The sequence below is a fragment of the Macaca mulatta genome, chromosome 12 (assembly GCF_049350105.2).
Source record: "Macaca mulatta isolate MMU2019108-1 chromosome 12, T2T-MMU8v2.0, whole genome shotgun sequence".
Lineage (NCBI taxonomy): Eukaryota > Metazoa > Chordata > Mammalia > Primates > Cercopithecidae > Macaca > Macaca mulatta.
In genome coordinates this window covers 93988763-94014725 of record NC_133417.1, presented here as the reverse complement: position 1 = coordinate 94014725, position 25963 = coordinate 93988763, and the positions used below count along the sequence as shown (strand labels likewise).

The 25963-nt window shown below is 35.0% G+C and overlaps 1 protein-coding gene across 2 annotated transcripts in view; it reads left to right on the top strand.

The window, feature by feature from the left end:
* The window catches only part of COL5A2 (collagen type V alpha 2 chain), a 72902-nt gene that overhangs the window by 43343 nt on the left and 3596 nt on the right, over nucleotides 1-25963 (top strand). The window contains exons 28-50 of one of the 2 annotated variants that reach the window (XM_015110521.3): nucleotides 102-155; nucleotides 936-989; nucleotides 2838-2882; nucleotides 3203-3301; nucleotides 4302-4409; nucleotides 4691-4744; nucleotides 7509-7562; nucleotides 7778-7831; nucleotides 8247-8300; nucleotides 8706-8813; nucleotides 8922-8975; nucleotides 9492-9545; nucleotides 10238-10399; nucleotides 11060-11167; nucleotides 12308-12415; nucleotides 13508-13561; nucleotides 15860-15967; nucleotides 16522-16575; nucleotides 18463-18570; nucleotides 18952-19005; nucleotides 20011-20118; nucleotides 22152-22443; nucleotides 24962-25149. In XM_015110521.3, coding sequence (XP_014966007.2) covers nucleotides 102-155; nucleotides 936-989; nucleotides 2838-2882; nucleotides 3203-3301; nucleotides 4302-4409; nucleotides 4691-4744; nucleotides 7509-7562; nucleotides 7778-7831; nucleotides 8247-8300; nucleotides 8706-8813; nucleotides 8922-8975; nucleotides 9492-9545; nucleotides 10238-10399; nucleotides 11060-11167; nucleotides 12308-12415; nucleotides 13508-13561; nucleotides 15860-15967; nucleotides 16522-16575; nucleotides 18463-18570; nucleotides 18952-19005; nucleotides 20011-20118; nucleotides 22152-22443; nucleotides 24962-25149 — 2136 coding nt within the window. The remainder of the gene's footprint in view (nucleotides 1-101; nucleotides 156-935; nucleotides 990-2837; nucleotides 2883-3202; nucleotides 3302-4301; nucleotides 4410-4690; nucleotides 4745-7508; nucleotides 7563-7777; nucleotides 7832-8246; nucleotides 8301-8705; nucleotides 8814-8921; nucleotides 8976-9491; nucleotides 9546-10237; nucleotides 10400-11059; nucleotides 11168-12307; nucleotides 12416-13507; nucleotides 13562-15859; nucleotides 15968-16521; nucleotides 16576-18462; nucleotides 18571-18951; nucleotides 19006-20010; nucleotides 20119-22151; nucleotides 22444-24961; nucleotides 25150-25963) is intronic. The other variant, XM_077957304.1, reaches the window with a different exon arrangement.

Here is a 25963-nt window from a genome sequence, read left to right as displayed (position 1 = left end):
GAAATACAAAGAAATATCAGTACTACTAGTAGTTCACATAGAGAGGAAGCAGACAAAGATCTGGCTATATTCACATTTTTTTTTTCTCCTTCACAACTTAGGGTCTAGCTGGTGAAAGAGGAGAACAAGGACCTCCGGGACCCACAGGTTTTCAGGTATGCACTAATTCGGTTTTCCATTTCATCTTCCATTAACTAAAATGCTATTTTAAAAAAAGAAAAAAATATATGGTCAGAAGATTTGAAATTCTACAATTTTCAAAAAATCATCCCTCTTTTAGTAGATAGGATAGACATTTGGATAAATCAAACATTTTTGTCCAGAGTAAAGGAATGGACTTCTAAAAAAACTAATCAAACCTGCAAATTATGAACAAAACAAATAAAAAATAACAAAAAAGTAATAAAAAGATATCAGGAATAAAATGTTTCTGATATCTCAACAAAGTTTATTCAACCATTTTAAGGCTGATCTAATTTTATTGGCAAAGTGACTAGAATTTTTTATTGAACAAATTTTCATAATTTATCTACATATATCAGTACGTACATTATTTAATAGTAGGATGATCATAATTTGTAAAAAATACTTTCTGGACTGACTTTAAATAATATTCTTGCAGTCTGAAATATTGTTCACAGAGCCATAAAAACTCTACAAATATGAAAACCTCCTGTTACATTATCTCTTTTTTTGCTAAGTGTTGTGCAGATGAAAATACAATTTTATAAATTAACTAGCTGTTTATTTTGTTGGTAGTTTGTTTTTAATGCTTCTGAACAATATTTTTTGCTTAAAATGTCTGAACAATATATTTTCCTTGAAAATATAGTCTTGGAGACTCCATGAATTGTAAAAGTTAAACTGTTAACACTGGTAGCCTATTGAACTTTCACAGATTGATTCACAATTTTATTTTCTTACTTTTGTTTTAGGGGCTTCCTGGTCCTCCAGGGCCTCCTGGAGAAGGTGGAAAGCCAGGTGATCAAGTAAGTGTTGAAATAATAATAATGGCAACACTATACATTGCTGGCTCAGTTATCACTTTTTATGCGTGAGGCTCTGTTGTGCTTTCCTTTACATACATTATCTCTTTGAGTTCTCAAAGCAGCCCTATGTACTAGATACTATCATTACCTCCATTTTATAGATGAGGAAAATGGGGCATACAGATGTTAGATAACTTTCCCAAAGTCACAAGGTTAATAGCTTTGAACCCAGGTCATCTGCTTCCCAAGATGTGTTCTTAACCACTTTCTGTAAACAATTATGAACAAATACTAACAATTTTATTCTGTCATTTTCCTGGCACATAGATTTGTTTATTTTTCTTTGAGTGATTCATTTGTTCATTTAACCATTTAATAAATATTTGCTGAGCACTCTGTGTGCTTGGCTCTACAAAGCACTGGCCTGAACCAGCTGAACAAAATGGATTTGGACCTTGCTGTCCTTACAGTAAAGTAGGATTCAGAGACTATAAGACAATTACAATAATAGCATGCTCTAAATGCTATGATAGGGGAGGTACTATGTTTATGGAAACAAAAAAGATGCACCTGAATAAGACTTGGGGGGTTTAGGAAAGGTTTTCCAGACAAAGTAATATCTTGTATGAGATCTGAGGGATGAATGATGGTAAAGATGAAGGAGGGAAGATAGGAAAAACCTCCAGGAAATGAGACAAGCTTACAAATCAGAGTGGGTAATGTAATTTGGGGAAAATAGAAAGGGGACTGTGTAGGGGTGAATCAGGGACCTGATTATGGAGGGTTTTAATTTGATTCTAATTTGTTCTTCATCAGTAGTGTAATGGGAAGCTAATGAAGGGTTTTTAGGCCTGGCACAGTGGCTCACACCTGTAATCCCAGGACTTTGGGAGACTGGAGCATGTGAATCACTTGGCGTCAGGAGTTCAAGACCAGCCTGGCCAACTGTCTCTACTAAAAGTACAAAAATTACCTGGGCATGGTGGCACATGCCTGTAATCCCAGCTACTTGGCAGGCTGAGGCAGGAGAATCACTTTAATCCAGGAGGTGGAAGGTGTGGTGAGCCGAGATCAAGCCATTGTACTCCAGCATGGGTGATAGAGTGAGACTCTGTCTCAAAAAACAAAACAAAACAAAAACAAAATTAAAAAAAAAAAAAAGAAGGGCTTTTAAGGAAGGAGTAATATGATCAGATTTGGCTTTTAGGGAGATCAGGCCACAATGAAGACAGTCCATTTCGGAGAATAAGATTGGAGGCCTATTTGATAAAGTTATCATCTTTATCAAAGAAAGAAATTTCAAACTGACAAACTTTCTTTTATGTAAGAACAAACTGAAACTTTTAATGTAGACATGACTGCACTAGTTTGAACCCACAATACTAGTAGAGTGCTTTTGTCCATATTATAGGCTCAAGAAAGATTTACTAAATTGAGTAGAATTGAATTGGTCCTATTTAAAAGATAACTCTTTAGCCCTTTTTGTATATCTTTTCTGTATTTAAGCTTTTTCATCTTCTATTAGTTAAAAAGAAAAAGACATTTAGATTTTGTTGCCTCTAAAAAACTAACGCTCTATCGTTGTGAAATAGTATTTTGCATATTCTCATTACCAAAAGTCAAACATTCAGGTATAGTACAAAGTTTTTTGGAAAAATGTTTTCATCTAAAACATGTCATATTCCCTCATTTATAAAAATATACGTACTTTTCTTTCTTTAAATTGTTGGCTTATGCAGCCTTCTAATGGCACATTAATAGAAAGTAGGTGTATGACCTGAAAAGTTTTCTGATAAATGCCTAAACTCAAAGCTCTTGTTCCATTAAAAAAAAAAAATGTATTTATAGGGTGTTCCTGGAGATCCTGGAGCAGTTGGCCCATTAGGACCTAGAGTAAGTACTTTAATCTTCATGATTAATTTTGTTTCCCACTGGCTTCAGTTTTAAAAGGTATCTTTAAAAATCTTGAACTGGGATTTATTTAAACTGTAAATTCTTTGACTGGATAAAAATCAATTTTGTGAGAAATCTTTTGTGCTATGAAGCTAGTATATCTTTACTTGAAGTTTATTTCTTATCACTAAATTATAAAATTGAGATTTAGTAATGTCTCATTTCTAAATTTTTCACCAGTAGAAGCCATTTCTCAGAAACATTTTAAATTATTTTTAGATCAAGTATTGACATTATTTGACATCACAATTTTGTGCTAGGGAGAACGAGGAAATCCCGGGGAAAGAGGAGAACCTGGAATTACTGGACTCCCTGGTGAGAAGGGAATGGCTGGAGGACATGGTCCCGATGGCCCAAAAGTAAGTGTCATAGTGATCTCAGTGTTTTAAAATGCTTTAAAATTACTGCTCAATAAACACATGGTGGTGCAAGAATGCATTTGTCTTGTTTTAGAAAGATAATTTGATTGTATCATTTTCTTCTTCCACAAATATTTAATGAGCGCTTACTAGGCTTTTTCCTTGCAACTAAAGTGTGAGCTAAAAAGAAGACTCTCTTCTGTGATGGGGATTGTGGTTTAGTGCACATGGTAATAGATTTCCATATACAAACACATTCCTAATGTTTATGTACATTTTATTAGTGGCTTCTATGAATAAGTAAAGAAATAGAAAATTGCGTAATTTATTAGGAGGCTTTTCTGATAATATGCTCCATTTTCCTTGTGTCAGGTTTCACAGTTCTGCTTACTACATATGTGAAAATATAGAACTTTTGAAATCTGAAAATGCAATGCATCATAAGGCAGAAATGTGTGCCATTTAGTGACTGGTAGAAGATAATGTGGCCAACTTCAGTATAAACAATTGAAGTAGAATTTTTCATGATCGTGTGACATGAGACCCCTTATTGTTTTCAGGGTTTAGAGTGATTGATACGGTCTACTACAGTTTAGACACTATATTAGCCTAAAAACCAGGTTAATATCAAATATCAGTTTTTTATTAAAGAGAGAATGAAATATTTCTCAAATTGTAATGTCTTTCTTTCTTAGTATCTTCTATTATGTTGCCAACAGAGGGAAAAAAAGGCAACTCTATCTTTTTTATTTGAAATAGCGTTCAATTGCCTCTTAAGAGAAAAGTTAAAAATATAAACCAACAATCAAAAAAGAAAATCTGATTTTTTTAATTTCAAAAAAAAATCAACTCACTCAGAGAAACTTTCTCAGATGAAAAATATAAGCACTAAGTTGAACTACCTGAAATTGTTGACAGCTATTTTTGACCCACTAAAAAGCAATTTCATCAGTTTAATCTTAATATATTGGTATGGTCACTTAATGTTGGTTCATTTTAGGGCAGTCCAGGTCCATCTGGGACCCCTGGAGATACAGGCCCACCAGGTCTTCAAGGTATGCCAGGAGAAAGAGGAATTGCAGGAACTCCAGGCCCCAAGGGTGACAGAGTAAGTACTTTTTTTTTTTTTTAGTTCGTTTATTCAGACTTTCTACTGAAAATGATTTCCTGAGGAGGCTTTTATTTCTACCATCCTGAGTCACTAGTCATTCATTTATTCATTCTTCTAATAAATATTTACTGAGAAAGTGCACAGTGTGAGGCACCATCCAAGGTTCAACTGGATACAACTAGGAAAATTACAAATAGCCTTCACTCTCATGAAACTTACACACAAGTGTGGGAAAGAGACAATTAAATGAATCAATTGTATTTTGTGTGTTTTTCCAGGGTGGCATAGGAGAAAAAGGTGCTGAAGGCACAGCTGGAAATGATGGTGCGAGAGTAAGTAAAAACATTCCTTTTCTAGCTGGGCTAGGAACCAACATTACAGTATCATAGAAGTTTGCCAGAACTTTCCAAAATAAAGTCAATCATGTTTGGTAATCAGGAGTTGGAGAATAATGGCATGTGAGATCTGCTGTGATTCAACCATGGGTTATTCATTTTGCTTGCCCTGAATTAAATGAAACTTAAATAAAAACATATTTATTGTGCCTATGAGATAAGTGCCTTAAGGGAGTGGGGGCCCTCTTTATCTTTCTCTATCATCTTTTTATTTCATACACAAGGTTTATTTCTTTTAAAATGCTAATCTAGTGAGGGGGCCAATACCTTGTTCCAGCATAGACAAGTAGAGCTTTGTGGAGTCACCAAAGTTATGATAAATGTTTCTCAGTATATTGGATGTTGGGGTGAGAAATTTACTGCACAGTGAATTATCATTAATGTTACCATTAATAAAGAGTTTGAATAAGCAGAACGTCAAGAAGGATGGTTGAACTCAAAGCATTGTTTAATGTCATGTCAGAAATTGGCATTTAACAAGCATTAGGTCTTTGAAATTAGAATGCATTTACAATTCCAAGGACAGTCAGACTCAAAGGACAATAATATTTTCAGACATAAATGATTCCTTCATGTAAGAGTGGCTAGTCACAATGGCTTAAACATCCATCATTTTTTGGAATAGTGCCTGATACTTGACTAATGGTTTCTGTTTCAGTATGACATGGTTTGCTGTTAGTTGTCATGTGTGCCCTGGCAATAGCAGTTGTAACATAATAAAAGAGAACTGCTATTTGATTCTACACATTGAGTCATTGTTAATACATTGGTTATAATAGCTTTAGATTAAGGAAATATAGTGAAATGTAGTAGAAAATTTTCATCTTAAGGGTAATTAGTCCTTTTTATGCAAATTTAATTAAGGATGCACCACTTTTTTTAACAAATTATGCACAAAAGATATACCTTCCCTTTTAGTTAAATCTAATATTTAATTTAATATTTCAAAAATAGTCAAGTAAATCTGGTATATGTTTAATACTTTACATCATGAATGTCCTGGAATGCATAAGTAGTCCAGTACTATTTATAGGGAGAATGCATTGGCAGTTTGTTTTAAAGGAAAATCCAAAATACATATCTATTGTGCCTATGAACTAACTTTGAAATTGCAATGTGATAGGATCAGGAAGTAAGCAATGACTGCTTTATTTTTAATGAGGACACTACATTGTTTTAGGAAAGAAGCAGAGCAGAGCACTTACTGTCATCTAATAGTAGGGAAAAAATGAATAACATGTTTTCTCTGTATAAAATATCTATAAACATAAGTAATGAAGTGATATTTATATTTCATCAAATCCTTTAAAGAAGTATATTACATAAATTATTGGAATGATATCATTCCATTTTAGATCCAGAGACTATAAGAACACAGATTTCTTACGTTCTTGTCAAAAGCATAAAATTAAAGTCATTTTTGTTCCTTAAGTTTCTTCAGTTATACATACAGAAATTAAACGATGAAAGAATATTTGGGTTGCATATGAAGAGGCAATACACAGTTATAAAATAGAGAACTTGTTTTAGAGAGGACTCCAACATTCCCGCAGTTTCAAGATTGTGATTACGCCTCAAGAAGACTCAGGTTGTGTCCCCATGTGTTAGCTGTACTATCCTTTAAGTGTTAGCTCTCCTATGCCCATAAATCTCAAAGCAGCTGGGGTTTTGGGCTGTAAATTTTAGCCACTTTTCCTTTGCATATCAAAAGAATGAAGAAAACTGATTGGGCGCTGTGGCTCATGCCTGTAATCCCAACACTTTGGGAGGCTGAGGCGGGCGGGTCACGAGGTCAGGAGATCAAGACCATCCTGGCTACGGTGAAACCCCGTCTCCACTAAAAATACAAAAAATTAGCTGGGCGTGGTGGCGGGCGCCTCTAGTCCCAGCTGCTCCGGAGGCTGAGGCAGGAGAATGGCCGGAAGCCGGAAGGCGGAGCTTGCAATGAGCCGAGATGGCGCCACTGCACTCCAGTTTGGGCGACAGAGCGAGACTCCGTCTCAAAAAAAAAAAAAAAAAAAAAGAATGAAAAAAACTAAGCCAGGGATAGTGGGGATAGTGGCTTGTGCCTGTAGTCCCAGTTACTCTGGAGTCTGAAATGGGAGGATCTCTGGAGTCCAGGGCAAGAGTTCAAAGATGCATGTGCTGTGATCACATCGGTGAATAGCTACTGCACTCCAATCTGGGCCACATAGAGTGGAGATCCTGTGCCTAATAATAATAATAATAAAAGAAAAAACCTAAAATGTCTTAACACAATTTCAATTTTAAAAAATAAAAAAGTGATATTTTGCTATTATAATTTAAGAATATAATATATGCAAAAGAAGGAAAGCCTCTTTTCAATTTGTGGTCAAAATGTCCGAATAGATATTAGCAAAGCTAATTATGCTAAGAAAGAGAAGCATTTTTGTAGCTTAGCATTAATTTAGTGCTAATGCCTGAAAACAGTTTTAGGAATGCATTAGTTAAGTTGCATGAAAGAGATTAAAACACTGTGTGGCGAAAATATGGTGGAAATAGTATTAAATAGACAGAAAAATCTTGAAAATATATAGATTATATCTTTTATTATAGATAATGATTTACAAAAACAGCCAAATTATAACAAAATAGTCCTTTTTGTTTTGTTTATTTGCTTAAGCATGAAGATTTCTGTGCATTTTTTACCTCAGTATGCCTATGTTCTGTTAATTGACAGGGTCTTCCAGGTCCTTTGGGCCCTCCAGGTCCTGCAGGTCCTACTGGAGAAAAGGTAAGTCACAAGTTGTTAGTTTGTACACTCAAAATTCTGAGTCCTGAATAGCTGGCTCTTTCATAAATCTTTTCATTTTATAACATATGGTATCTGAGCAAGATCATTTCAGAGTTCTTTTCCGCTGTCTCCCCCTACACAGTGACCAATATCCTAAAATTATATTATATTTAGCCACTGTTTTGGACAGTAACCATCTAAAATCTGCTTTCTAGGGTGAACCTGGTCCTCGAGGTTTAGTTGGCCCTCCTGGCTCCCGGGGCAATCCTGTAAGTGACAGTACTTGGTGTTCTTTAGTGTGAGATTGAGCAATACAACAATTCATCATTTGTTCTGATATTTATATAAAATGATGCTTACTGGTTTTAGGTTATTTATAACTTCCTGGTTTTTAGCTTTTGCTTTTCTAATTAAACTTAAAAATTATCTGCTATGCAATCTGTTAAGTGTAGTTAGGCAGTTTGTTTACTAAATAATTTGGAGGCTCCTTTGAGACTTCTGACCTTGGGAATTTTGTTCTATGACCTATATCTTTATATAATCCTTAAGGTCCTTCCTTAAGCAATATGTGTAATTTTTCTATATTTACATGTCTAACTATCAAATTTATATAATCATATTTTAAAATACTGTTCCTGTTTAGAATAATGTGTGAAAGCTACAGTAATCTTTGACTCCTTCTAGGGTTCTCGAGGTGAAAATGGCCCAACTGGAGCTGTTGGTTTTGCCGGACCCCAGGTATAATTTTCAAATATCCCTAATTTACAAATAAACGCTTATCTTGTTATAATAAGTTTAATGATCATTGTCATATGTTTTGAAGTCATATTAATTCTGGACAGTTTATAGCTTTCTAGACAATATTCTCATTTTCAATACATTTTTTATAGATTGGCACAAAACTTGAGTTTGTGCTAGTTGAGCTTCTATAATTATTTGTTACAATAAAAATGCAGTGGGATAGCTTATTTTTTATGCTGTCTTGAAAGATCTCATCAGAGTACTTTTTTTCCTTTACTATGCTTTAATACTGATTACAAAGCACTGTTTCACAATATATGATTAATTGATACATTAGTAATAATTACTCTAATTTGTCTATTAGTCTTATAATCAATTGCTTGTTTGTATGATTTCATATAGGGTCCTGATGGACAGCCTGGAGTAAAAGGTGAACCTGGAGAGCCAGGACAGAAGGGAGATGCTGGTTCTCCTGGACCACAAGGGTTAGCAGGATCTCCTGGCCCTCATGTAAGTTAAGAAGAAAAAGGCATAACTTGAGTCAAGTGTCCCATGTTTGGAGTGTACATTCAGCCTCTTTTGCTTCACTACAGTGCTCTTTTGTTTGTTTCTATTTAGGGTCCTAATGGTGTTCCTGGACTAAAAGGTGGTCGAGGAACCCAAGGTCCGCCTGTAAGTTTCTTTGATGCTCTGCGAAGTATGCACAGTTAATTCTAGTTTTCTAGTGCTTCCTGGTCATGTAAAAGATCAATTCCATCTGAGGCTGAAATAGCAAATTATTACCTGTATCAAATGTACTATAGTGCAAAGGGCACTTAACTCATGGAGATTTGGGTTACAATCAAATTTGTAATCTTGGAGACCCAGGTGCCTCACCTGTAATGTAAGTAACATATTACCTATATAAAAGAGTAAATAAATAATGTGAAAGCACTTTAATTCAATTATATAAAATATCAATACGATTCTAGTACTACTTGCAGGGAAAAAGGAAAATAGTACCCTTCCTACCAGTTAATCTAGATTAATTCCCCAAAATATGGGATTCATACGAAGAAAAAAAATTATTGCTTACAACATGAAAGGAAATCTAAAGGTTTCAGTCTTCCTGTGAAAAAAATCTCAGGATAATACATGTAACTAATTTATGTTACCTTAGAAATTGCTTATATGATATTCTGGTTCTAGGGTGCTACAGGATTTCCTGGTTCTGCTGGCAGAGTTGGACCTCCAGGCCCTGCTGTAAGTCAACTTAGTGAGTCAAGTCACTGATAGTGAAATAATTACACACACACATATACATTTGAGTTATATTTATTATTTTATTTAATTTCTTAATGGTACATTTTCTTATTTAACAACTCTTATTCCAGTAATGCATACTGGCATTTCAGCAAAGCAAATCATCCTTAATAATATAGTATTTCTTGGAGGAGCTAATTTGCAAGTTCTTTTTAGCCCCATTGTTTTATTATTATTCCATTTAAATACTGAATACTTATAGTATTGTGTGCTAATAATCATTTTCTTCAGTTAAGATGCAACTATGGAACTTTCTTTAATAAATGTCATTCATTAGATCAAATCATAAGAATAAATAATTATCACAGAATAAAGTATTATATATTCATCATTGGAGTGGAGCCTTAAATAAGTTTGAAAATTCAAGTGAGTGGCACCGCTCTTTAAAAATTATTCAAAGGGAATTGACTGCAAATGATATTTAGTTTTCCCCCTGGGGAATGAATCTACAGCTGTGTTTTCGTTTGTTTTGTTTTGTTTTGTTTAAATCCTATTGAAAAACTGATTATCTAACAGTCACAATGAACCCGTGAGGCTTGAACATCTGCATCTGAGGCAGACAATGTTACGTCAGTCACTGTTACTTGGCTTCCATTTTGCCCTCCTGGGTGTTTCTTTCTTTGTTATACTAGGGAGCTCCAGGACCTGCAGGGCCCCTAGGAGAACCCGGGAAGGAGGGACCTCCAGGTCTTCGTGGGGACCCTGGCTCTCATGGGCGTGTGGGAGATCGAGGACCTGCTGGCCCCCCTGGTGGCCCAGGAGACAAAGGGGACCCAGGAGAAGACGGGCAACCTGTAAGTTTGGTGTATTTGTTCCAGACCACCTTCAACTGAAATACTTACAAATAGAAACCTGTAATGATCAGTGCCGCAAAAATGCTTAAATATTGTGCTGGGCACATTCCTAAATTGTTAAAGTGCATTGTGCCCTATAGATTTTCATTTACAATTCTCTGATTTAGGAAAAATGTGTATATATATAGATTTTAAAAATAGCAGTAATAGATATGGTATCTAAAAACTAAACCAAAAAATTATTAGTTAAATGTTCATTATGTATGAATAACTTTAAAAATATATGTATATTATATTTTATATGCAAATGCCTTTAAATATTGTGTTTAGATAACTATTTTTTCTTTATTGTTAAACTTTCTTTTTGTCTTTTTATAAAGAAGAAAAAATATTTCTCTGAAGTTACCTCTTTTATTGAGTCAGTATTCACATTAATCTTCAGCTTCTTTCCAACTGATGAGCTGTTTTTACCTTTAAATAATGTTAGAGGTTCTGTGTGGATGACAATTTATAACTACTCATATGTAGTATGATTTTGAGAAACAGAGAACTTCTTTTTCATACTGAAAAACCCGTAAAGCTGCACCCAACTTATTGTAAATTCCTTGGGTACAGTTTTACCCTGGATAGTTTCTGATTTTAGTTTGTCCTCAACATTAGGGTCCAGATGGCCCCCCTGGTCCAGCTGGAACGACTGGACAGAGAGGAATTGTTGGCATGCCTGGGCAACGTGGAGAGAGAGGCATGCCCGGCCTACCAGGCCCAGCGGTGAGTAACTGCTTCAGTCAATGTTTTACCTCATATGTGCAATACAAATTGTTTAGAGAATTTATTTTATTTTATTTTTTTGCTTGATGAATAGATTTAAACAGTATTGTAGGGACATTAATTTTTGAGTATCTTAAAAATCTTTTGATCTTAAATGTCAAATTCTTAACTACCTTAAGTAGTTAAGAATTTAAAAACAAAAGTCTTTGGAAATATATATTTGTTTAACCCTGAGACTAGAAAAGCAGGCAAATAAGGATATGGATTTTTGGTGACCTTTAAATCCTTCTTCAAAGATTAAAAAGATCCCCTGGAGCTAGAGGAGGGGAATAATCTCCTGGTGAGTAGGTAGTGTCTTTTTAAGTAAACATGCTTAACAAAAACACCATATTTCACAGTAAACCATCAAAGGGAAGACATAGTTGAGCTAAAGTAATATTTGAGGTGAATGTGGAGGGAATGCTGAAGAAGGATCTCAAGGTAATCTCTGTTCCCTGGAGGGTACTTTAGGATTTTATATTCCCTGGAGTATGGATAAAACTTTGATTCAAAGTTAGCTTTGAAGAGACTAAATTTTATTGCTAAAAGATTGCAGTGCTTGAAAAAAATTAATAATGTTTTCGTATAGAATGTAGACCGAGAGATGTATGGGATCTTGGAACTGAGAGACATGTGGGTAGAAATATGAAACCAACAAAGTAGGAGCTACGGGATGTCTTATTGTTATCAGAAGTGAGCCAAAGCTGTGAAAGTAAGATCTCTCAAGAGTGAGATCAAAGTATCAGAATATAGAAATAAAATGAACAGACAAAGCGGAGTGGGGAAAAAGGATGAGAGTGATTCAAATTCCAGAAGGGCAGCCAGAATCAACTGTGGTACACATGATTAGAACCCAAAATGTACACCTGTGCTGGTGGCAACGGATGGTTGGTTTTGGGTCCCTTCGATATGTCAAGAGGAGTCTCACAGGAGGTGGGCATGCCTCTAAGAAAGCATTATGATTACATGGGTGTTGTAAGATAACGCAAAATTATTGTTATAGAAGGAGCCCAGAGGCACCATTTTGAAAACTTAGGCTTTATGGGAACTAAGCTTCTTCAATTTCTTCACAAGTGTTTGACATTTATACTTCTATTTCAGGGAACACCAGGAAAAGTAGGACCAACTGGTGCAACAGGAGATAAAGGTCCACCTGGACCTGTGGGACCCCCGGGCTCCAATGGTCCTGTAGGGGAACCTGGACCAGAAGTGAGTACTACAGTGAAAATAACTCTTCTGTTGTTATCTGGTGTCATGGGAACAATTTTTTCATTTAGCAATTGATTTAGAATTTGATTGCGTATTTGACCTTATGAAAGTTTCTTAGTAATATTATTTGATGTACTGTACTTCCCTAGAGAGGTGGCTAAGTGATGACATAAAGAAAAGATAACAGGATCAGTGTCTTTGCACTGACCTTCATCTAGTCTGGAGCTAAGTATTTTAGTTCATTTAAGCTGTTGCCAAACTGTTTTGAAGGTAAAAAAGACACATCCATTCATCTTTCCCCTTGTTGTTATTTCATTTTGTAATGGCATATTTATCAAAATTGCCAAGTTTTTTGGTGATAGGATTAATATAGCTATTCCAGCTTGTAAAAAGGGCAAAGTTAGTAGAGATCATTTTACTTAAATATCACTATAAAGTAACGTAATGGATATTATGTTCCTTTAGGCACTTTTGGGAGGAAATCAGTGTTTGATAGGCAATTTGAGAAGTTAAAGGTTGGAATATCCTCTGTTCAGCGTTTTAAGTAGTGAATCATCAAACAGCTAATGTAACATTTTATTGAAAGAATCAATAGCTTTTGGAACAATTTTTGATCAAATAGTAAAGACATGTTTATGAAAAATATCACAATAAAATAGAAAAGGAAGACTATATATTTCTTAAAGTAGTTTAATATCATTGAAACACAGTTATTTTATTTCAAAACTTTAAGGTTATTATTTGAATAATCTTAAGAAGCAAATGTAAGAAAAACCTTTCATTGGTAATGCAAGCAAAACAAAGTGGCAAGAATGTAATTGCTGTCAATTTCAAAATATTTGTAGATTTTTCACTTTTCAAAAGAAGAAATATAAATGAAGAATGTGGATTAAGTAAGAATGTGTTAATTTTACAGTAATTCAAAATAATGAAAAAGAGGTAGAAACCTTTCTTCTGCTGACATTTGCATAAATGCTAATTTACAGTTTATAAAACAGAGGTGTAAAACATGCTGTCATTTTTCTGACAATTGGAATGAAGATTTTTTTCATTACTCAGTTAAGTAGTTTTTCAAATCATTATTCTTTATAGGGTCCAGCTGGCAATGATGGTACCCCAGGACGAGATGGTGCCGTTGGAGAACGTGTAAGAGCCATTTCACTTATTATAAAATCTAAAGTCATGCCAATCTGAAATCTTTTTAATTTACACTAAAAACTATCATTTTTCCTGATAGTTCCAATGCACCTCTGATTTTTCTGAATAACAACTGTTTCTGTAAGGCCATGATTTTTAAATATTGTAAATGAAATGATATTGAATATATAACAAATTAAGATGGTATTTTTTCAGAGCAGAAAGATAAAATTGATTCCATCTTTGGTTCAACATAAAGGCTTTGGATGAGGATATATATGAAGTGTTCCAACTTTTAAACTCATTAACAAAAGTATGAAAGCCAAAATAGTGCTGTGTAATGTCTAAATTTTTCCACTCACCATCTAAAGCGAATGCCCTATGAGAATATAAGCCATGTGGCTTTTTAAACACTGTATATTCCATGATGTGTTTTAAATTAGAATGTGCTGAACTGAACATGTCCTCAACTTTCTCTGAAGCCCCAGTCCCTTCTGGCAGTTGCACAATTGTCTCAGGCTGCTGAGATCAGTCACTGAAGGCAAAATCACTCCCCACTCCAAAGTCTGCTATGATGTAATTAAAGCTCATCATGTAGCAGAATGGGCTTTGGAGCCAGTCAGACTTGATTTGGAATATTGTTTCCCTAAGTAATTAGCTATGTAATCTTAAGCAGATTTTCTGAACCTCCGTTTTCAAATGCTTTAAATATAATTAATACATATGCCATTGGGCATTTGTATATTAAAAGACATGTTTAAAGACTCCAGTAGAGGATAGACACTCAACCTCATGTTGAAAAAAAGGGGAAGAAAGGATTTGGAGAAAGCTTGGGCTAAAGTACGCTCATCTACTGTAATTCACAGACTGCAAATTCTCTTGGCATCTTGGGCTTTTTCCTTCGTCAATTTATATTATATAGTCAACCATCTTCAAAGGTTTTGCTGAAGTAATTATGAAAATCTATAAATCTCTATACTTATTTTAAGTTGCCATCACCTTTTTAAAATCGCAAGTTTAAATAGTTGCAAAGGAGGTGATTCCTGGTAAACTCTAAATGTACAAGTGCTTTAAGTAATTTTTTTTTTTTTTTTTTGAGACAGAGTCTTGCTCTGTTGCCAGGCTGGAGTGCAGTGATGCTATCTCGGCTCACTGCAACCTCCACTTTCCGGGTTCAAGTGATTCTCCTGCCTCACCCTCCCCAGTAGCTGGGACTGCAGGTGCGTGCCACCACACCCAGCACATTTTTGTATTTTTAGTAGAGACGGGGTTTCACCACATTGGCCAGGATGGTCTCGATCTCTTGACCTCGTGATCCGCCTGCCTTGGCCTCCCAAAGTGCTGAGATTACAGGCGTGAGCCACCGTGCCCGGGCAAGTATTTTTTTTTTTTCCAAAACCTTGAAGTTGCCAGTTTAGCTTATTCAATGTATTATGTGTCCGTTCTGTAACCTAACTGCCAAAGTTTATCTAGGTTGATAAATTTATCAGTCAAATAAGATAATTTTTTTGTCAGAAAATATAGTCTGACTCCATTTTTCAAGTCAAATATTTATGTTTAGACATGTTCATATAACGCTTATCTCACCTCTGACTTCTTAAGGAGACAAGTAATATTTGGAGCCTTGTCATAATTGTGTCATCTGGATAAAATAAAAAGGAGCCTCTTTATTTTCCAAGTCCTTCGTAGCTTTATACTCAAGTAAACTATGCATTCTGGAAAAGTCCCTTAGTTCAGTGCCTAGAGGTATTTATTCCTTGGGACATTGAATCATAATAAGATTGCAGATGGTATGATTTCTGCTTTTCTTTTGCAAAACGGGAGAAGGTGGATTATTTAGGGGAAGTAAGGAAGGATAATCAAAATTTAGTTTTCTGAAAGAATACATATAGAGAGGAAAATCTGGAAGGTGGTTTCCTTAAAATTTTCTTTGTTTTCACAATCTTTGGAAAGTCTTTGTGTATTCCAAGTATACCAATATTCCAGCTTAAAGATTGGTGCTCTGGAAAACATGATAAATTCTGGAGGTGATCACTCCTATACCCCAATGCTCTTGACTGTGCAAGCAATAGGGAGTAGGTGAAGGAAAGGATGAGACCTGAAATTAGGGGGAAATAACTTTATTCTTTTCAATTTGATTTATTAATTAGTAAATATAAGTAAAATAGTTAAGTAAAATAATAAATAAAAATAAGTTTTAAAGGGCATATTTTTCCTATTATTGATATTATAAGAATAACATAAGCATATGGAATATTGTTGTTTAGAATAAATGTTAAAAAATAATATCGTGGTTACTCTTGACAGGGTGATCGTGGAGACCCTGGGCCTGCAGGTCTGCCAGGCTCTCAGGGTGCCCCTGGAACTCCTGGCCCTGTGGGTGCTCCAGGAGATGCAGGACAAAGAGGAGATCCGGTAAGGAGGGAGTCAGTTTCACACTGACAGTTTTGCACACCCATATGCTATGTTATAAGCTGCATATATGCACACACACGCAGTCATACATGTGCACTTTGTTAAGAACTCTAAATAATGAATGGTAAACAGCTAATTATGAACTAGTATATGTTTCGTAGTCTGAAAGGCAAAATTTCATTTCTAAGAGGGAATAGAAGATACTGATGCTTTGACTTCCATCATGGGAAAATGCTGTAGTTTGAGAATGTAATAAGTATGCATCATGTTAAATGTAAATGAGTATTGTCTTACTGTATTCAACTAAGGTGATACTTATTCAATGAAGTCGATGAATAAAATTGACCATAAAAGTGTCATTGAAGTTATAGTGACCACAGTCTTATCTACAGATAGACATTTGCCTGATTTCAATTAATTAATCATAAGACTATACACATACACTCACATATATATAAAAGCATCCAACTATAAACATATTTTTGACATCCTATATCTATATAATATGTGAATATCTTTTTTACATGCCAATTTTTTTTGTAAATTTCTTTTAGGGTTCTCGGGGTCCTATAGGACCACCTGGTCGAGCTGGGAAACGTGGATTACCTGTAAGTTCTCTGTTTTTGTATTTTTAAAAAATGTTTTCTTATATAAAATATACTCCCAAAGAAATATAGTATAAGATTCATAACCGAAAAATGTGAAATTCCTCAAGCTTGAACAAAAATATTAATTAAAAATTATATGAGTTTACTCTTATTTTTTAAAATAATATGAGTTTATTTTTATAATTTTAACACAATTCTTCTGAATTTAACCATGAATTCTATCAATAATCATGGAGGCTTTTAAAGTCACAGATTTCTCCTAAAATAATAGGGATTATAGTGTATTTCTCTCTGAGCTATTCTAAAAACTACATAGGAAAATGGATTTGAAAGCTCTCTGTAAACTTGAAAAGCACTATTCAAATATTATGTTTCATTTTCAACTAGATTTTTCTTTCTATGTTCTGATCTTTGTGCTATTTGAAATCAGTCACTTTCAGGTTAACATTATTATGTAGATGTCTTACCATGAATGAATCATCCAATGTGCAATCTAATAGGTCACATGCTTTTTCATGCCCATCAGGTAAATCAATGTCTATTCTCAAAAAGAACAATTATACTTTTAAAATCATGGCCATATTATTAAATAATTCTAAGCTTTAATTTGAGCTTGACCGGCGAATATTTAATTGTTGCATGCATGTCAAGTGAACAGTTATAGAAACATTGTAATTTTGTTTTCTGTGAATAAATACATTGTAGTTAATAATTCAAATAGGTGGCTTCTGATGTAGTTTATTTTTAATGATGAAACTTTGGGTCATCCCCCAAATAAAAGAACCTTTCGAACATTATGAAAAACTTCAGGCTGATTTTGATAGTATTTAAATTTACATTGTTATATAAAATATATAAAAGCTACTGAAATCATCTTATTTTTATTATAAATGGGTTCCTATACTGTATGATAATTAGGAAATATAAATTCAAAATCAAAACAATAAGGGAAAAATTAACCTGAGAGCCAATTGATTTGCTGATTGCAGTCATCTTCCAAAATCAGATAAATAGGGATCCAATTCTCTTTTGGGAAAACACTAAAAGCAACAGAAGCCAGTTCTATAGTAGATGACTCTATGTCACTTGTCAGTTTACTATGAACCACTGATTCCCTGGAGCTGTTTTTAATTTCCCAGGACTTGAAACAAAACCAAACCAACACCACTAACAACAATAACAAAACATCTGAGATTGATCAGATAATTTTCACCTCTTCTCTGGGTGTAGCTTCTATCCCAAAATAAGATCCTTAGCTATGGCTTTCTTTGTAGTTTCTCAGCGTCAAGATCACTGGATTTGGTTACAGATGTTGCAGATATGGGATAACTTAGAGTTGCTTTGTTCTTTAGAGGAAAGTGGCTTAAAGATGATATTTCTGTTTAATTTGTTCAAACAAGTTTTTGCCAATTTCTTAATATAGTTGCAACTGTCATATCCAGCTAGTTTATTTGCATATGTAAATTTAAAATCATTTCATTGTTACACATGGCAAGTATGAAATGTTTTAATTTAAAAGAATCTATATATGGTGGCAATATTTTTATATATAATATCAACTAAATCTGTGAAACATAATCTTTAAAAAACATTTCAGATAGGCTAGATCAAACAAAAATATCTAATTGTAGTATGAATGTAAGATAAACATTTAAAAATGAATATTTAGAAAACTATTGTTATGTATCTTTTTTCAGTGATCACCTACCATTCTTTGGGAAAAATAAACAGACATTTCTAGGTCTAATACTATTTAGATAAGTAACCATATAAAATACCATGTTCAAAATTGTAGTAAATACAATTATAAAAAGCAAAATTTTAGTAAATTGTAGTCTCAACAATAATATGTAGCAAGTAATTTTCATGCCGTATCTCTATTTCTAGGGACCCCAAGGACCTCGTGGTGACAAAGGTGATCATGGAGACCGAGGCGACAGAGGTCAGAAGGGCCACAGAGGCTTTACTGGTCTTCAGGGTCTTCCTGGCCCTCCTGTAAGTTATTCCTTTAAGTGTTGTTCTGCCCTCCAGTTGAAAATACACGGGTATCTTGACATGAACATTTATCTGCCTATAAAATAGGTGGATATGTTTGTATTTTCTTTTCAGTTCAAAGAATATCTTGATGAATAACAAGTGGTAATTGCCAATAATAAGCTATAATTTTGTAGGGGAGAAATACAGCAAAAGCTATAGGCACTGTTACTCCTACAGATATGTCTTTAACAAATTGGTCAACTCATGTAGACATTGCAGAGATTGAAGACTTAATCAAAGTAGTTTATGCTGCTAAAGTCAATGATAGCACATTTTTGAGAATGGCACAATGCAGGATCCAAATATTTTGGCAACATTTTTTATTGTATTCCTACTTAGGGTCCAAATGGTGAACAAGGAAGTGCTGGAATCCCTGGACCGTTTGGTCCAAGAGTAAGTAACAAAAAGTAGTAAGTTGCAGGTGTAAATAATAATGCCTTTGTTGATGTACTGCTAATGCTTGAGTATCATTTTCATGTTATTGAAGCTGGAGTTGGCTCATCTCTGAGGTTGGCAACACACATATGAGACAAGCTATTTAGCAATTAATTTTAAGTAGAAATGTTATGAAACATGATATATTACCTCATGGGCCAGCATTAAAATTTCTTACCTAGGGTTTGGATATATTCCTCTGTTAGTTCATTTTGTTACATTGTGTTAATTAAAATTTCTGTTAAACTTTCAATTTTTAAGATGGTATAATAGGATTTACTATGAAGTGGAGACAGATTTTGAGGCTGAATATATTTTGTCATTTAAGTAATTGTGATAATTCCTCAGAAGTAGTTTACATAAGGCTAATTTGGAAGTAAATAATAAAATGAAGCCAATATTTGAAACTTTTAGAAATTCTCCATTAGTATTAATGTTGCTTGTAATAAGTCATTGATGTCATAAGACAAGTGATGTATGTAATTATTTAGGAAAATAGAAAACATTTTGTAGAAAAAATTAGAAAAAATAATTCAAAGCAATTCTGGTGCATCTAAATACAGTGTAAAAAATCCTACATAAAATTGAGAATAATAGTCCATGATGATATTCTGAGGCATAAGCACAAAAATTTCACTAAAACACTCCAACTTCTGTCATTTTCTTCTTTCAAGTTAATTGAATTTCTAAGTTTACAATATGTGAGGTTTAATGAAAGTTACTACCAATAAAAGTAGATGACTAGCCCATTAAAGATGTAAACTCATATTTGTCTTTTACCATGCATGGATGATGGAAAATTCCTATGTCATGAAATCATAAATGTTACAAAGTACCAGAAGTTCATTTATTAATCAGTAAGAAAATGAGTCTTAGAAATCACTGTACCAGCTCCATATGTAAAAAGGCATTGTAACATTTTTTTCTTCACAGAATCTAAACTGCGGTCTTTGTTTCTTGCAGGGTCCTCCAGGCCCAGTTGGTCCTTCGGGTAAAGAAGGAAACCCTGGGCCACTTGGGCCAATTGGACCTCCAGGTGTACGAGGCAGTGTAGGAGAAGCAGGACCTGAGGTAAAGTCACAAGGGTTTACATGCAAGAAATGCTATTCATTTCAATAGCTCAGATTCTATCCAAGAAATGTCTGTGCAGCCTGATTGACAGAGACTTAAGGGACCCTGAAAACAAACTTAGAAGTCACACAAGAGTTTGTATAAGTAACCATTTCAAGTATTTTAATACAGATACGTTAGAGCACATAAAATCAGAGTCCAGCCTACCCAGACATGAGCACAATGTGATACTAATAAGAGCAAAGAACAAGTTATAATTGTATTTATAATTAAAGTGATGAAAATGTTGATTTGCTCTCAAGGGCAATATTTTAAATGTCTGTGAAGTATAGTTATTACTTCATGAAAACGCCATAAAAATGCTGGACAATGAAGAGTATGAAATTGAAGTTTTTCTCCATTGAAAACAACATTCAGGGAGGACTTCGATTAAAACTTTTTGTTAAAAAGTTTCAGTAGTGTTGACTTGAGGATGATACAAAGCTGTATACTGTGTTAGTTAGATTCTTGCTTCTCAGTCTGGAAAACATCTTCATACATCTTCCATGCACAAGTGTACTCATGTGCATGTTTGTATATGAGCTTATGCTTCTCTCTCTGGTGTTTCTTCCTTGTTGGTCTTCTTAACCTTCTCTTCCTTACTTTTCCTTTGCCCTTCATAGCAATACTGTTAAGCTGGATATTTATTTCTTATGTGGATCAAATAGTCTTATATTTCCTATGGACAAGAGAAATGTTTTCTATTCATTTGTTTCTCTAACTCTGAATGGGAAACAGCTAGAGAATTGGAATACCTTTGGCTTATGTGGCTGTTGATTGACTTTATTTTGTGATTCAGTGGTCCTTGATATATATCAAAAAAGTCTTTTCTCCTGAAATTAGTATAAAGGACTGCATGGACTCAATATATGACCTTAGAGACAGAAAGAAAAAAAGATTATGTAACAGCCCTTTGAGAGTGAGGAAACATTGGCACTGAAGGTGAAAGCAACTTGTCTGGAGCCATATAACAAGTGGCAGAGCCAATGGTAGAACTCCAGCCTTCTGGAGAGTTCTTGCTCCCAGATCTTACTCTCTATATGAGATGTGGGCTATGTGTCTCTTCAGGTTGTCACCTGATTCTTTCAAGTTGCTGAGTTCTTCCTTGGGGAAGTGCAGAAGGGAATTAATAGAGAGGATCCATTTCGTAGTCTCTGCCACTTTTTGTGCTTATCTCCCTCTCATTTCAGTGTATCTTATTTGGCAAAAAAAAAAAAAAAAAAAAAAGGCAGGTGGGCTCCTTATTTATGTGATTTAAAAGGCTAAGGAAAACTGGGCACCCTGGCACATACCTGTAATTCTAGCTATTCAGGAGGTGAAGGCAGGAGGATTGCTTGAGCCCAGTAGTTTGAATCCAACCTGGGCAACATAGTAGCAAGACCCTGTCTCTAAAAGCCAAGACTATTTCTTCAATTTTGCTTAAGCAGATAATTTTTATCCGTATAGTAATTAATGCACATAAAAGGACTTCCGGTGTGTCTCTCCCTCTCCTTTAGAAGTAGGAGAATAATTCTCTTGTGGGTGTTTCTTGTGGGTATTTTCTTGTTATTGACATGTGATCTTATAGCACCAGCAGCCACTATTCCCCTGCATCCTTTGTTCAGCTTCTGTCCAAAAATACTTTTAAAACATGTTGGTTGTACCTTGACCAAAATAGTTTGCAAATGAACACACTTATCTCCATGCTATTAACAGAAAATATGTTGTATCTTCAAGGTAAACACCTAAGCAAATATTGTGCGCTTTGATCTTTCTTTATCTTGGATGCTGACTTGAAGATATGTTGCCTGAAAAATGGTTAGGCATCATTTCTCATCCTTGAATGTTACAGCCTGTTAGACCACCCCCATCTAGTTACAAAAGGGCACAAGTCATAGATCTCCCTTTACTGTCAAATTGGAGTGTCTCATTGGAACTCCCTATGCACCAAGTTCTACCAGTTAAGTAAAACCAAAACAATGTGTTAAATGTCTTTCCAATTTCTTTTTGATTAGGGCCCTCCTGGTGAGCCTGGCCCACCTGGCCCCCCGGGTCCTCCTGGCCACCTTACAGCTGCTCTTGGGGATATCATGGGACACTATGATGAGAGCATGTCAGATCCACTTCCTGAGTTTACTGAAGACCAGGCGGCGCCTGATGACAAAAACAAAACGGACCCAGGGGTTCATGCTACCCTGAAGTCACTCAGTAGTCAGATTGAAACCATGCGCAGCCCCGATGGCTCGAAAAAGCACCCAGCCCGCACATGTGATGACCTAAAGCTTTGCCATTCCGCAAAGCAGAGTGGTGAGTAGACAGCAGCCCATTTGAGCAAAACCCATTGTTTCTGTTTGTTTTATTCTCAACTGCATTCCAAAATGTGTTACTGACTTTCTACTTAGTGATAGATTTGAGATAAAAATAGTAAACATATCATGGAGCTTATAATTTAATGGTGGAAACAGTCAATTTTGTGAAAACATGAAAAAAAATGCGCAGCATCACTAATTATCGGATAAATGAAAATGAAAGTCACAATGAGATACCATCTCGCATGAGTCAGAATGGCTGTCATTAAAAAGTCACAAAACAGGCTGGGCGCAGTGGCTCACGCCTGTAATCCCAGCTCTTTGGGAGGCCCAGGCGTGTGGATCACGAGGTCAGGAGATGGAGACCATCCTGGCTAACACGGTGAAACCCCGTCTCTAGTAAAAATGTAAAAAATTAGCCGGGCGTGGTGGCGGATGCCTGTAGTCCCAACTACTCGGGAGACTGAGGCAGGAGAATAGCGTGAACCCGCGAGGCGGAGCTTGCAGTGAGTCGAGATCCTGCCACTGCCTGAACGAGAGAGCGAGACTCTGTCTCAAAAAAAAAAAAAAAAAAAAAAAAAAAAAAAAGTCACCAAACAACAGATGCTGACAAGGCTTTGGATAAAGGGGAATGCTTATACACTTATTGGTGGGAATGTAAATTAGTTCAGCCACTGTGGAAAGCAGTCTGGAGAGTTCTCAAAGAACTTAAAGCAGAGCTGCCATTTGACCTAACAATCTTGTTACTGGGTTTATACCAAAGGAAAATAAATCATTCTATCAAAACGACCTATGAATTCGTATATTCATCACTGTGCTATTCACAATAGCAAAGACATGAAATTGACGCAGATGCCCATCAGTGGTAGATTCGATAAAGGAAATGTGGTACATACATATGATGGAACATTATGTGGCCATAAAAAAGAATGAAATCACGTCCTTTGCAGCAACATGAATGCAGTGGGAAACCATAATCCAAAGCAAATTAATGCAGGAACAGAAAGCCAAATATCGCATGTTCTCATTTATAAGTAAGAGCTAATGAGCACACATGGACATAAATATGACACCATAAACACTGCAGGCCACTGCAGTGGGGAGAGTGTGGATGGGAGCAAGGGTTGAGAAATTACCTATTGGATACTATGTTCACTACCTGGGTGATAGGATCTGAACCCCAAACCTCCGCATCGTACAATATTCCCATGTAACAAATCTGCACAGGTACCCCTTGTATCTAAAATAAAAGTTAACTTTTTTTTAAAAAAAGTACTATAATAGATGATATATCCTATTAATAATCCAGTTTCATGATGGTAGTTCCATTTCCATCCAGAAATCTTAAAATATTGATATTTTTGTGGAGTAAAAGCATTTCGTGGAAATGTGGAAAATAATTGGTTAAGTATTGTTCAAAATGTTTATTTACTTACATGACCTGTCAGTGTCTTAATGTTAACATATTGTTGGATCATCAAGCATATATTTCCCAAATTTATTTAAATATGTAATTCCTTTCATGTAGTTTAATGTTCTGTGAGTCATACTTCTGGAATATCTGCTGGTGGTATTATATTATTATGAGGTTCCAAGACATTTTGGAATCAAATAGTTGTTCTGCCCTAGTTGCATGTACCAGGCTTAAAGTTTACCTTATTCTGTCATTTTAATCAATCCAATACGACCTAGAGAAGAGGGATCCTAAGTCACAGGAGACAAATGAGCTACAAAGTGCTTAAGAATTTAAGTTAACTTTGAAATGACATTGACAGGAATAGCTAAAATTATTATCATCGAAGAAAGGGCAATTTTATAACTCTGTATATTACATTCTGGCACTTTCATTTCATTTAAAGTGCAATTCTCACATACTATTTATATAATATACACACAAATATGTATATATACACACATCCATATATGCAAATGCATATTAAATTGTATATTTGACTGTATGCCTACCACCAAGCACTGCCTTGGTATTTCCTGTTTTAAGAATCTCTTATATATGAGAAAATTAATTTTAAAAAGAGCCAATGAAATGATTCATAGCATTCTAATTGTAATTCAACTCATTTATTCACTTGACTCATGGTTTTGATGTTACATTATTTTACATTATTGTATTACATTATTTAGATTATTTTATTACACTCTAATTCTAATTTGCTTTAAAATATTGGGAACACATCTATTTTGGCAAAGCCACTTACTGTGTAGATTGTCTCTTTTCAGTATTGTTTTCTCATCTGTAAAATGGGAGTAATGATACTTCTTCACATGGATGTTTTGAGCCTTAAGTGCATGGTTTGGTAAAGCGCCTTACAATAGCGACTGGAATGTAGAAAGGCCCCCAATGCATAACAGTTACTTTTTTCTTAAGGGGTGCTCTTGTTTAAAATAATCCTTAATCAGTGAGTATATATTTTCAAACCCTCTGTTAATTTTTTTGGAAACTTATAATCGTGATTGAGATTGCCTTTATTTAGTAAAATTTCTATTTTGAAAAATAGGTGAATACTGGATTGATCCTAACCAAGGCTCTGTTGAAGATGCAATCAAAGTTTACTGCAACATGGAAACAGGAGAAACATGTATTTCAGCAAACCCATCCAGTGTACCACGTAAAACCTGGTGGGCCAGTAAATCTCCTGACAATAAGCCTGTTTGGTATGGTCTTGATATGAACAGAGGGTCTCAGGTAATTTAATATGCTTACTTAAAATTGTATTCTTTACTTTTTACTACTTATTACATATTTTTGATTTATTTAGGACTTTGCTATTTTTTTTAACCAGGCTTATTTTGCCATGTTTATTTTGAAGTGATATATTCTCATTAGTTACAATTGTAATACCATTGCATAAACAAGGTTTTGCTATGAGTCAAGTTAACAAAAATTTTGAATTAGGCCGGGCGCGGTGGCTCAAGCCTGTAATCCCAGCACTTTGGGAGGCCGAGACGGGCGGATCACGAGGTCAGGAGATTGAGACCATCCTGGCTAACACGGTGAAACCCGTCTCTACTAAAAATACAAGAAAATTAGCCGGGTGAGGTGGCGGTGCCTGTAGTCCCAGCTACTCCGGAGGCTGAGGCAGGAGAATGGCGTGAACCCAGGGGGGCGGAGCTTGCAGTGAGCGGAGATCGCGCTACTGCACTCCAGCCTGGGGCACAGAGCAAGACTCCGTCTCAAAAAAAAAAAAAAAAAAAAAATTTTGAATTAAAAATTTTCTCATTGATGAAATATAGAAAAGTAATTATTTTTACTGTAAATTCCTCTAATGTATGTGACATGGACTGTGGAGTGTACTAGAAGGGATCTTGCCACAGTTGATAAACAGTGATTTCTGTATATTCGGCTTCAGGAGACCTGGTTACCTCACCAGGATCTCGTACTGACTTTGGGGCCTTATAAAGTCACCCAACTTTTTGGAGACTCAGTTTTGCTAGCTTAAAGTAAGGGTGATAATGTTTATCTTATAGTTTCCATGTGGATATAAAATTCTTAGTTTAGG